The sequence below is a fragment of the Pyxicephalus adspersus genome, chromosome 3 (assembly GCF_032062135.1).
Source record: "Pyxicephalus adspersus chromosome 3, UCB_Pads_2.0, whole genome shotgun sequence".
NCBI lineage: Eukaryota > Metazoa > Chordata > Amphibia > Anura > Pyxicephalidae > Pyxicephalus > Pyxicephalus adspersus.
In genome coordinates this window covers 9,021,535-9,033,806 of record NC_092860.1, presented here as the reverse complement: position 1 = coordinate 9,033,806, position 12,272 = coordinate 9,021,535, and the positions used below count along the sequence as shown (strand labels likewise).

General features: G+C 41.0%; 1 protein-coding gene and 1 long non-coding RNA gene across 4 annotated transcripts in view; one reads left to right on the top strand and one right to left on the bottom strand.

Annotated features, from left to right (window-relative positions):
* Positions 1-1,920, top strand: part of LOC140325592 (uncharacterized) — a 45,091-nt gene extending 43,171 nt beyond the window's left edge. The window contains exons 2-3 of the long non-coding RNA XR_011919703.1: positions 1,463-1,584; positions 1,797-1,920. This is a non-coding gene — a long non-coding RNA (uncharacterized lncRNA). The remainder of the gene's footprint in view (positions 1-1,462; positions 1,585-1,796) is intronic.
* The window catches only part of CEP131 (centrosomal protein 131), a 36,358-nt gene that overhangs the window by 14,543 nt on the left and 9,543 nt on the right, over positions 1-12,272 (bottom strand). Inside the window, exons 8-17 of one of the 3 annotated variants that reach the window (XM_072403498.1) lie at positions 11,865-11,981; positions 10,961-11,123; positions 9,886-9,980; positions 8,574-8,741; positions 8,021-8,221; positions 7,467-7,604; positions 6,364-6,489; positions 5,465-5,581; positions 3,536-3,565; positions 1,612-1,714 (exon numbers count right to left, since the gene is read on the bottom strand). In XM_072403498.1, coding sequence (XP_072259599.1) covers positions 1,612-1,714; positions 3,536-3,565; positions 5,465-5,581; positions 6,364-6,489; positions 7,467-7,604; positions 8,021-8,221; positions 8,574-8,741; positions 9,886-9,980; positions 10,961-11,123; positions 11,865-11,981 — 1,258 coding nt within the window. The remainder of the gene's footprint in view (positions 1-1,611; positions 1,715-3,535; positions 3,566-5,464; positions 5,582-6,363; positions 6,490-7,466; positions 7,605-8,020; positions 8,222-8,573; positions 8,742-9,885; positions 9,981-10,960; positions 11,124-11,864; positions 11,982-12,272) is intronic. The other 2 variants (XM_072403499.1, XM_072403500.1) reach the window with 2 other exon arrangements.

Sequence of the window (12,272 nt, the reverse complement as noted above, 5' to 3'; positions counted from 1 at the left end):
AGCTATATGTACCTCTCAGGTCAGTTTAAATGACACTAGTGATATGTTAGGGTATCTATAACGGTGACATTCTTTCCAATGCCAGCAATGCAAGAAGCCTTCTTCTATTGCTCACCAAGCTAAAGTGCTGTGAGCTTTGGATATAATAATTATAGCCTGAATACCTGGAAGTTCTTTTAAGGGTTTACTAAAGTTAAAAAGGTTGAGAAACCCTGCCATAACCACATCATCATACAACCATGACTGAGGGGGTAGGTGGTTCTATTTTCAATAAGATAGCCATGGAATATTATATTTAAATACAGAGGGGGTAATAAAATGTATACAGACTTCAACATGAAAAACCTGCATAAAAGCCTATATAGTCATGTTTGACCTCTGCAATTACATTAGGTGCTCAAAGTGGTCATTACCATTCAGACACTTCTGATTTCCGAGAACAGCATAGATCCCCACCATTAAAGTGTGTATACGTTTTTTGGACTCCTCTGTATATCATGTATAGAACCTTCAGACTGTTTGGTGGGCTGTGTGAACTGCAGATTTCTTATAACTCTTATAGGCTCCAAAAGCAGTTTTGCTTAAGTGTTCCCACTCTTTTTTTTTTTTATTCTGTATTTTTTTTATACAAGGCATGGACAAACTACAGCTAGTGGGCCACATGGCCCATTGGGCTTTTACATGTAATGTATATCAGTTTATACAAACAATCTCCATCCATCCGATACTGGCCTGACCCGTCTCTCGAATTTTAAAACTCATTATCTGCCCACCCCTGTTCTATACAACCCAGCAGGGTAAGAACCCCCTAGGTTTGGCAGCTGGGTGGCTCAGGGGTTAGCACTCCACCCTTTACAGCGCTAGGTTCGAATCCCAGCCAGGTCACTATCTGCATAGAGTTTGCAGGTTCACCCTGTCTCTGCGTGGGTTTCCTCTGGGTACTCTGGTTTCCTCCCACATCCCAAAAACATGCAGTTAGGTTAATTGGCTTCCCCTAAAAATTGACCTTAGACTACATTAATGAAATATGACTATAGTAGGGACATTAGATTGTGAGCTCCTTTGAGGGACAGTTGGTGACAACTATGGACTTTGTACAGCACTGCGCAATATGATGGCGCTATATAAATACTGTATAATAATATTAAAATAAAATAGTAATGAGCACCGAAAGTGTGCCGATCTGGGGACCGATGATGGGGAAGCCCACAAAATGGCCACAGAAGGTGAGCAAACCCAGAAACCCATAGCAGAGACTCCCCGAGACTGCCAAATGTACAAAAATATTTAGGAATCATCATTTACAACTTAACAGAAGTTTTAAAACTTTACTTTCTTTGTCTGTTTTTAAGCCTGCCAGCAGGTTACGTCAGTGCCCCCTTCTCTGCACAAAGCACAATAAGCAAGTTTGGGTTTGGTTTGTAAACAAAACTCATGTTCTCACCATGATTGGTTGTTACAGTGATCACATGCTCCAGAATCAAAGTGACTCCCGATTGTCAGGACATGGCAAAGTCTCAAACCTTGGAGCCTGCAGCAGGAATTTCATTTGGCGTTGTGCTGAGGTACACTAATGAGAACAAGGTAAAGATCAAAAACCAAGTTACTTACCTTTAACTGTGATTTCTTTAATCTTCTTTGTTTTCTCATCGATCCATTTCTCCCTGCGCACTTTCTCTTTGGCCGTCATCAGTTCTTGCAGTTTTGCCATCTCCTGCGGGATATAAGGAAAGAGATTATTACAGTAAGTGGTTTGTCTGTTTTAATATCCAACATGTGCTCTTGTTTTCATGCAGCATGGAGAGGTACGCCTTATGGCCTGATAGAGATGGAGCTGCCTGTGAGCATTTTATTACAAGCAAGTGGCCATTCCCAGCCTGGTAGTCATGCAACTGTAAGTGAAGAATGTTATTTTGGGTATAGATTCCAATACCAACCTCTTAGGGGTGCCTGCTTTTACTTGCAAGTTTCTTGTCCGCTAGGATTTTTTTAAATTCATTGACCAAAACCAAATAGTTTGCCTTCATCATGTAAATGTGACAACCTCTCTCTGTAAGGACCCGCTGAATACACTGCAAAATACATATATGGGAGCGAATATACTGATGATATGTATTTGTGCCCATTCAGTGACAAGATATACACAGCACAGGTTGTTCAGTGACCTCATTATTCTCTACTGCAGTGCTGTTCCCAAATTGTGATTGGACAGTAAATGGAGAAGCAGCAAACTGATAACTCTTTCCTCAGTCTCATCTCTCCTGGTGCCAATAGGTTTCTTGTACTCTACTATAGCACATCTGATTTGTTTCTAAATTCCCCTTCTTCTAGAATTCTACTGCACAGGGGATTTTCAACAGGCTAATGCCAAGTCTCAATATAGTACTTTTGGCCTAGTGCCAAAAAACAAAAATAAAAAACAAATCTTAAAATGACTTGTTCTGAGACATTATGAAAGCTGCCAATTGCCTGGAGATCAATATGACTTTGATTCTGGTACTTACAGATAACTTTGACAAAAAAGTTATGCCGCAAGTACCTATATTTGTTTCCAGGTAAGCAATGGCAGCGGCTTATGTAATCTCTCAGTACAGGTCCACTTTTAAAAGTGCATATCTTTAATCACTTTGCCTGGAGCACAGCTTTAAATGGAGTACCATCCAAGCAACCAATCAGAATCCACCTGCTGCTTGTCTAACTTCTGATTGGTTGATATGGGCTACAGACTTCTAAACATGCTATAAAGCAGAGAAGATAGGCATAACTCCTATATAGCTACATTCAGGGGCCCCTAAAGAAAAGCTTTCAAGACCCCTTGGTGATCTGTCACATTTATAGTGAATTTTAAACTACACTAAAGTATAAGTGAACCTATTATCAATGTCTGGTATTTGATCACTTCAGATATTACCTAAAACAACGAAAAGGTTTTGTTTTATCTGTTTGAAGTGCAAAGATACCTGGTGATCAGAAATTCAGAGCAGTCCTGTACATACTTCCTGTGTTATCTCAAGCAGTCCAATTAAATCTTATGTTGGATTATAAAACGATGGGGATGGAGGACACTGGAAGGGTTTGAGGAGTTAAGCTGAAGACAGCTAGGCAATTTTGACACCACTCAGTCAACAAAAATGCTATGCGCTGTCAGCCCACAAGGGCCGAGTTCATTTCTGGCAGATCAACCGGTATTTGTCTGTACTTGAATGTTTTTTTTTAAGGGATAACATATGAAGAAATGTACATGTATTGCATTTTTCCCCTTTGCAAATAATATAACATTTTTCTGTTACCACATTACAGGAGCACTTAATATGGGCCCCCTTCTGCAGCAAGCATGTGTTAGTATGAAGGTTACAGAAACATGCACAGGACAAACATAAAACCACCGACTGTGCAGTCTGCTGAGGTACAAAATGCAGAATAGGACATGCAGTTCTGATGTAAGCTGGGGAGCAATAATGGGGGAGGCCAGGCACGGGAGGAGGATGTAGGATGTAGATAGACTGGACAATGTAAACTAGGCAGGGGCTATTACCTCGCACAGGGGGCCCAGTGTCTGCCAAACCTGAGGATGATGGAAGAAAGAGGGGAAGAGGTAACAGATCAACACAGAAGTAGGTCATAAAAACAGATCTGATTAACTGCTAATCATTAAGTAAAAACATGTTTTATGTGGCCGTCTGTTTGTCCATCACACATTTACACATGGTAAATGAACCTGAGGGAGCCGGTCCTGTAAAGAAATGCTGTCAAGAGCCCCATGGAGGAGTTTGATGAGTGACAAATGCAATATAGGCACTTAGGCAGAAGAAAGCCTGCAGGCTGTTAGGACTCTCCTGTGGAGGCAAGTTAATGCTGAAGCGCAAGATGGGAAATCATGTCCAGGCCTTTCTAACCCTATAGGCTTCCTAACCAGACCAAGCCAGAATTCATTTTTAATCGGGGTGGGAAGAACTAGGCAGGTGACAGCCCCTATATTATGACCCAAGTTTTCAGTAACCACCTTAAAAAATGTGGTGGTTACTGAAAAGTGCCGCGTGGTGTGCTAAGGAGAGAACAATGCCTGCCATATGTGGCAATGGAAGAGCCTGCCCAAACCTAGCAGGGGCGACCCAACAGTTAGGAGACTGCATATTGCTTTGTGGTTAGGATGAAATGAGACCTTTTTATGTTTTATGCTTCATTGTTAAATAAATATAGGCAGAAAACCCACAAACCTAAGCTACTGGGTGGTCTAAATCCATGAGAAACTTTATTTCTAAAGCTGATCAAATAAAGATTTAACTTTATTGGTAACTTACAAAACCTACAGTGTTGTATTGAACCAAATTACTCGATAAATGTATTGTTTAAGCTAAAGTTTATACTGCCTATACTTTGCCTTTCGTGCTTTTTTCATCAACCTATAAATAATATTTTTAAATAGTTTTTCATGGCAAAACTTATGTTTGTCTCATTGATGTCATCACTGGGTCTTTAATTAGAATTATAATTTTGTATTTACATAGAGTCACCTTATTATGTGGCACGTTACAAAGTCCATAGTGGGTAGAATGTGTGGAGGAAACCTATGCAAACACCCTGTTACAAGCAGATTATGGCTGGGTGAAGAGACCTGCAGGGTGCTGTTTATAACTTCCTAAAAATATTACAGTACACTGCTTCCATACTTCTTTTAAGAGACCCCCAGCTCTGATGCAAGCACTGGAGGGGTTCTTTTGAAGAGTGTTCAAAAAGCCTTAATGGGTGGAGGAGTGGGCACTCAATGCAGGCTGTATTTACATACAGACCACCCTAGATAATGCCCATGTGTGATGCTGAATGTATATGGATAAAAGTACTGAAATCCAATGAAAGAAAAAGGGACAGGATGATTGATGTTGGACATCTTTCTGCCAGAAATAAAAGCAGCCCCTTCAGTCTTGCACAGTACAACTGTACAAGACTGAAAGGGAAGTCCAAAGGTTAGGCTTAGGTATTGGTTTCTGTAAAACCTATTAAGATTTGCTGCAGTAGCAGAAACTTTTTACATATTTTGCAGATAATTTAAGTGAATTTTGACACTTTATTATAAATCATAAATCGGCCACAGTGTTTCACTTTCTTGACTGCTTGAGTTGTGTATAAATCCACTTATTAAATCTTACACTTACTCTTTAGACATAAAAAAATGATATGGCTATTCCTTACAAGACCAAATAATATTGTCACCCTCCCTCAGGAATTCCCAAGAATATCTGCAGCTGTGAGCGGGACACCTCTGCTATGGCCTTGTGGGAGGGCAGAGACACAAACTATTGTTGGAGAACCTTGCTACTTAAGGTGAGAAACCTTCAGGCTATTCAACTTGGAGATGCCAATCAAAACCACTTGGGATAAGAAGCTCTCAAGCTTTTTAACTTAGTGATGTCCAACCAAAACACTAAAGTTTTAACACAAATCTACTTTAAGCCTAATCCCTTACCGTGTCATGGTGCTCCTGCATCTCCCGGATCTTACTGGCGTATTTCTGATCCACCTGCTTCAGTTCATTCACAAGAGATACACAGCGCTCACTCAGAGCCTTCTTGTCATCGATGAGCTGGGGTTAAATGTATCTTGTGAGTATAAGGAAAGACTGAAAATGTATCTTATAGCAGACACCACAGTCTAAGTATCACATACTGACTTGTATTTGAAGGCAGAACAATTTAAAAACAGCAACTGTATGGACCGGACACTAATATTTGTTTTCTGACATTCAAGATGAATTAATTGCTTTTCAGTCCTGAACATTTGTTCCAGATTAGTGACGAACTAAGGCAGCAGGTGAGCCAGAAATCTAAGGAATTATCACCTTCCAAAAATAGTTGGCTAGATGGTTGCTGCATTTCTTAAGTCTTTGATGTCTCCTCTATGGAAGCTGTGTCCAGTAAAGGCAACCAGAGGACAAAGAACAAGTTGCTAGAATTCCCTGTGGTCATCTTGCAGCTGAGCTTTTTCCTTGGCAATACTGTCTTGCAATGCCTTGCCTACCATGATCTGCACTGTTTGTATGCATGTGGCCATGCTGGAAGAAAAGCAGGGCTTTGCATACAAAAAAGCTAAAGCAGAGAGATCCTTGTACTGCAAGTATTTAGGTGCAGCTTCCTTTCCAAATCCAGCACTAGTACTAAGCACCTTTATAAAGCACAATGGCTGCACTATGGCCCTTTCGCAGCTTTAAAAATTGCCCCATAGGGGGTAAAGATCCAGCATCAATATTGAAAAGTAATGTTTCAGAGAGCCACAGCTTTGGTCATAAAGGCACCTTGGGGTCGATAAGTTAGATTGTGTTAAAGGAACCCTAGGTACAACAAAATGTGGTTTTGTCGTTGCCATTACCTGGTCTATGAATGTCAGGTGTCTCTGGATGGTGGCCTCGTACTGCTCACTCTGCTGTTTCATTTGGTACCCCAACTCCTTCTCCGTCTGCTTTACATGACGTACCGTCAGCTCACGCTGCTGGGCCTGTAATGAAAGTGGGTCAGACAGAGACCATCAATAATCTTGGAATGCATATGCCTTACACATAAATGTACCAAGATGCTTTTTAGATGGAACATTCAGTTTACATTCCTCCAATTATGTGTTTCTTTAATCTTGTATCTCCATCTGTGTCCCATTGGGAACCTATCCCTTAATTTATTCTCCTCAGGAAGAGGAAAATCTCCCCTTATTTGTCACCAGAACAGATATCCCCTTAGAAGGATTACCTGCTGTCACCTGTTTACCATCCCTGGGGCAAATAGAAGGAGTAAATCTTCCCAGCTGCAGTAGACTGCGATAAACACCCAAAAACAATAGATATGAAATCTCCACCCCATGCTACGATTCCCTGTACATGTCAACAGAGGGTGGACAGCAAATGGTGGACTGTGTAACTTCCAGGAAAAATGAAGAAAAAAAAAAGCCAGAACTCCAGTGTTACAAAAAGACATTTTCTTCTTGATAATGAAAACCAAGACTTAGAGCATCAAGTTAGAAATAGGGTGCTGTCTTGGCTTTCCCTGTCCTCTTGTATGAGTTTTGCTCTAAAAAGCACAATGCCACAGAGGCAGGGTTTTTTTGGCATCATTAAATGTATCAACTGTTCTCATAGCGTTGGCATGAGGTTTAAGTGGTTCAACACCCATTCCATTCCCAATTCCATAGTTTTAAAAAAATGAAACCTCTACATTTTAAACATGAGTCCTACTTTATGCTTTATAGCGGGTTTGTTTAACAAATGACTAGTGGACCAGAAATCGGACCCAGCACGCCATTTTGCTAGGCTTCCGTGATGTGCCTTATAATACTGTACACTACATTTATTGCCATATGTTTCGGGTTTTTAGGCTTTTTGCGTTGTTAAATATGCAGTTTGGCCCCTAGATGAAAAAAGCCAGACAAGGCTGCTTTATGAAATAAAAGATGGTGGTGGCAATTCAGTGTGCAGGAAAACTCACCAGGGCTGTCTGCAGGAGACCCAGAGCTTTCTTCTTTTCCTCCAGCTCCAGACGCATCTTCAGCATGGAGCTTGTCACCTCTGTAGCTACAGCTGAGGCCTGCTCGAGTTGAGTCAATTCCTCCTCAGATAGCAAGGGCTGATCAGGGTAGAGAAGACATCAAGGTTAAAGAGCGGCCATAGTGTATTTGAATTATTTCCTTTATTGAACACATGCTGTCGGTGTCTAGCTTCCCGTCATTGTGACACGACAGGAACTCAATTTGTTCCTATAATGCCCCTAGTATATTAACTGTTGGAAGTATTTTGCCGATCATCCCATTGAAAAGATGTACTTACTTCCTCTCCTGAAAACACAAGGGAAAGTTAGAGGAGCATCCTGCTGAGAAGCCCATCCTTTACCTAAAGTTTTGATAAAGGGGGATTGTTGATGGTCCTAAAATGGACTGGAAATTCTACATTATCAAAAAACAGACAGGGGCACTAAACCTTCAAGCTGCTACCCAAAGATTTAGAAAAAAAAGTCTGTCCTATAGCTATGTGCATGCTAGTTACCCCTCTGTGTGTGTTAGAAGCAGAGGATCGAGGTCTCTCCTGCTCAGCTTTTTCCATGTCATCCAGAAAACTGATGATATTCTGTAACTTAGCCTCAGACAGGAGAGTCCCGTTCTGGACCTCTTTCTGCTCTGCCTGCCCACCGCGCATCATCTGACTGAGTCGTTCCAAATTGTCAGCGGTCAGAGTAGTGTCCCCATCCTGAAAGAGAAAAGCCAGTAGATATTACAGGACACAAAGTAACACACAGGGGGACACAAAAAGCTCAAGACCTCTTTCTGTACAGATGTAGGATGGGATGGGGGAAGCACACATTTGCTTTTAGAAATACACAACTAGGTGAAGGACTATGTTATAAACACATCAGAGGTTCTACCCATACAGCTGCCACTAAACGCTGAAGCATCTCAAATGAAAGCAAAATGGACCTGAAACACAATGCATTTGCCCATCACATATCACACTTTTTTGTCCAATTTACAGGTCTTCAACTAGGAGGTCAAATTATAAATAAGTTTAGAAAAATCTTTCAGTGACCTGCACCTTTTCTTACCCCATCAATCCAGCTAAACTTGTCTTTGCTGTCTGTTTTGATGTCAAGCAATGGTTCAGGCTCCTCCAGTTGTTTTAAAGTGTCCAGCAAGTCAGTGAGAGTGGTCTTAGACTGGGCAGAGGCTGCAACATCCACATCCCCTAGATTCTGGTCTGCAGGTGTGAAACCCTAAAGGAGACAAAATTAAAAGGTGTTAAAAGTCATAAAAAGATCTTCAAGTTCACCCAGACCTGCCATTTTTAGTTTATTTCGGGTTCTCAAAGGTGAAAATCCTTAAATTGTTTTGGATCTCATGGGATAGCGTTCTGTACACATTCCAGGGATCCAATGTACAACAAGATTCTACTGGTCATCTCCATATCTGCTGGAATCAAGATTTCCCTGTGATACACTCAGACCAACAGGAAGCAGCCTGGACTGTCACCTTGCACTACCAAGATGTCAATGCAGCATGTGGCTCCAAAGTGCCAGCAATGGAAGGTCAGATAATCATAGCTGCATTACAATAAAGGTCTCTATACTGTTCTGGAGCTACTCCCATCACTCAACAATCAAATTAAGTGGAAAAGCAAAGTCTAACGTACTAATAAATTTATTATCTCACAATAAACAGAGTACATGTAGTATGTGTGCAAAACAATTCAGAGGTTCTGCTGCTTTTAATAAGCAAAAGTTGCAATTACTGCAATTTAAATGTATCTACAAGTGAATTGAGGAAAGGCAGTGGGGGTACAATGGAATTTTTATTTCTGGGTGTGAAAAGCCTTATCAAGGATCATTATCAATTTGTAGAATTGCAGCCATTTTTGCAACACCAGTACCGCACAACAGCCCGTTTGGAATTTAGTAAATGGAACCTGGAGAAGCCTCAAAATACTGAATCATTTTCAAGTGGGGTGATAAGATAAAAAAGTGAACTTTATGGACACAATCATGAACGTATCTTCTTTTTATAGAGCAGTAAATACGATGTTAACAAAACATTCTCTTGTATACAATCAATTACTGTCAGTGAAAACAGACAAAAGACCCCTATATTTAGAGAGGAGCCAAGAGGGCCTATGAAGTAGAGCACACCATGCCTATCTTGAAGCATGGAGCTGGATCTCTGCTGTTTTAGGGATAGGAGCCCTATAAACTTCCTCTCCTTCTCTGGGAGTGCTGGCCCAGCTCCTTCACCCAACCTCTCAACTCTTTACATAGCCTTGTAACTAAAAAAAAAAAAATGACTATTCATTATATCTACATCCTATAAGTTCTCATGGGGTTTGTACACTGATGAGCACAACTGTATATAGCTTTAGGTTCATACCGAATTGCCCTGCTCAACGTTCCTGCTGTCCGGTGCTGGTTTGAAAAGGGGAGTTCCAGAACTGTCACACTCCAATACATCCTGCACTCTGGAACCTGCAAAAATAGCAATTTTGTTAACAACTTACTAAGACTCACAATATATTATCATTCCCAGCCAAGTCATAGATGTTTTACCTTAAGGAAAACTAAATTTGTGCATATCACACCGCTTTACCACAGTGTGTCCTTCCACCTATGTCTTTTGGGATTAAATCTGCTTCAGGCTTCCACAGTTGTACCAGCTCCTTTCCTGAATTGGAATGGCTTACTCTGATTTCACTGAACACTGTGAGCGTCTCAAAATGTGCATTGGAAGCTGCAGCAATCAAGAAAAAGTTCACCTCTGGCTGAAGTAAGTCCATCATCAACATCTCATCATCCAGCTCTTTTCCTCTCCCACTTTACCGTGCCTGTCCTGCCCCTTTCATTCACTGGATCAATTTATAATAATCTCTGATGCTTAGCATCACATGTGGGTGTTATCAAGGAAAACTTGCATGCAAATGTATTCTGCCAAGGAACACTCACTTCTCCAGACTGGCATCCACCCATTAAAGCGACCTGAACTGAGCAATGGAGCAGCCATAAATTACCATTGTCGACCTGGTTATAAAAAATACAACTGATTGGTGTCCTGATCCTCTGTCTTTAATACTTTCTAAATCACAGACCCAGAATGAGCATGCAGCTCATGTATTAGGCTAATTGCAGTACAAGTTAATGTCACAAACCTGCTTGTTTCAGGTGAGTGTCAAACTACTAAAAATACAATCAAGCAAATAGCATTTTTAGGAATTGGTTTAGTAAAGGCATCTTTGAAAGTCTCCAGAAGTAGATCTACTTTAGAGGATTTTGATATTTGCATAAAAATCTCCTCCAAAAAGCCAACCAAGGTTTTTGGGAGGAGTACTGAGGCAGAGTGCAATTATGTTATCATGGAGCTATCTACAGCACCCCACCAGCAGGGATCAGCTAATTTTTTCCTATTAAACCATTAAGACATACTTTAGTCTACATCATGTTATATTTCTTACCAGCGTTATTTTTGGACTTGTTGGCCCTCCCCGTTGGAGACATCACTGTATTGCAGCTGCTCTTCTTCTTGCCCACCTTCCCGCTCTGTACCAGCCGCTCCAGCTCCTCTTCTGCCACTTTGCGAGCCTCCAGGGCTTTCTGCGCTCGCTTTAGCTGCAGCTCCTGTTGTCGGTAAGCAGTTTAAAGGGACAATGTCAATATTTCCTTTTACTTTCATTGCGTAGTAAAGTTAGAATAATCATAAATACATATGGAAAATGTATATATGAAGGCTGAATTGCCTGCTGAAGGGCCTGAGATTTAACAAGACTCTGCCATACAGCTCAGTTTTGTCTGCCATGGGAGGAGACCTAGGTTTCTTTTTCTCTACAGTTTCATGTTCACTTAGAGGTCTTCTCCCCACTTCCATCCTCTGAACAGTAAAAAGAGACCAAAAGCATATTTTATTCCTTGTCCCCCGTATTGCTCTTAGCATGCCCCTGTCAGAACAGCTATGTGACTCATTGTGCTGTGCCTGCCTCTGTTTAAGCTCTGCTTTAAAAACTTACAAATGTAAGTACTTGCACCACTTAAATAATAAATCATTCAATAGTGTGTTATTGAATGAAGAGCTTAGATGTTGTAGTGCTGCAGAGAAGGGGAAGCATTTTCTCAGTCTTGTCTCCCTGCCCACCCCTCTGGGGTTTAAACTGCACCATTGCAATACCTAGCAAGTCACAAAGGGGCTGTGTTATGCATTGGAAGAGGAGCATGTCACAAACTTTCCCACTTCCCAGAAGTTCAAGGAAGATAAGGAAAGGTGAGTATAAGCTGTCAAAGGTGGGATAAAGTTCAAGTTGGCTTTATTGGAGCTTATCTGGTAAATATTAGTGACCCGGTAACCAAGCAGACCACAACCCTTACCTGGATTGCTGCACGACGAGCCTGTCTTGCCTTTTCCTCTCTGGCACGGCGTCTTTCCTCCTCCTTTGTTTGCTGGGAGTTTAAAAAACTGTTCTCATCTGCATGTTGTTGACGCTCCTGAAAGCGAGATTTTGAATAGAATTGAGAAGAATGAACAGCTGGACTTTTTACAGAGAAATTACAGTTTAAAAATGTTCCAAATATGTAAATATATATATATATATATATATATATATATATGTAAAATAAAATCTTATCAATATGTTAAGGGCAAAGGACAGTATTTTCTGCTGTCTCCATGTAACTGATATTTTCACCATTATGGACTTGCCAAGCCATGTTTTGTACTGTCCCTGTGTACAAGAGGCCACCTTGGCAGTGACCCGCTTTAGCCTCCCCTTGTCACAG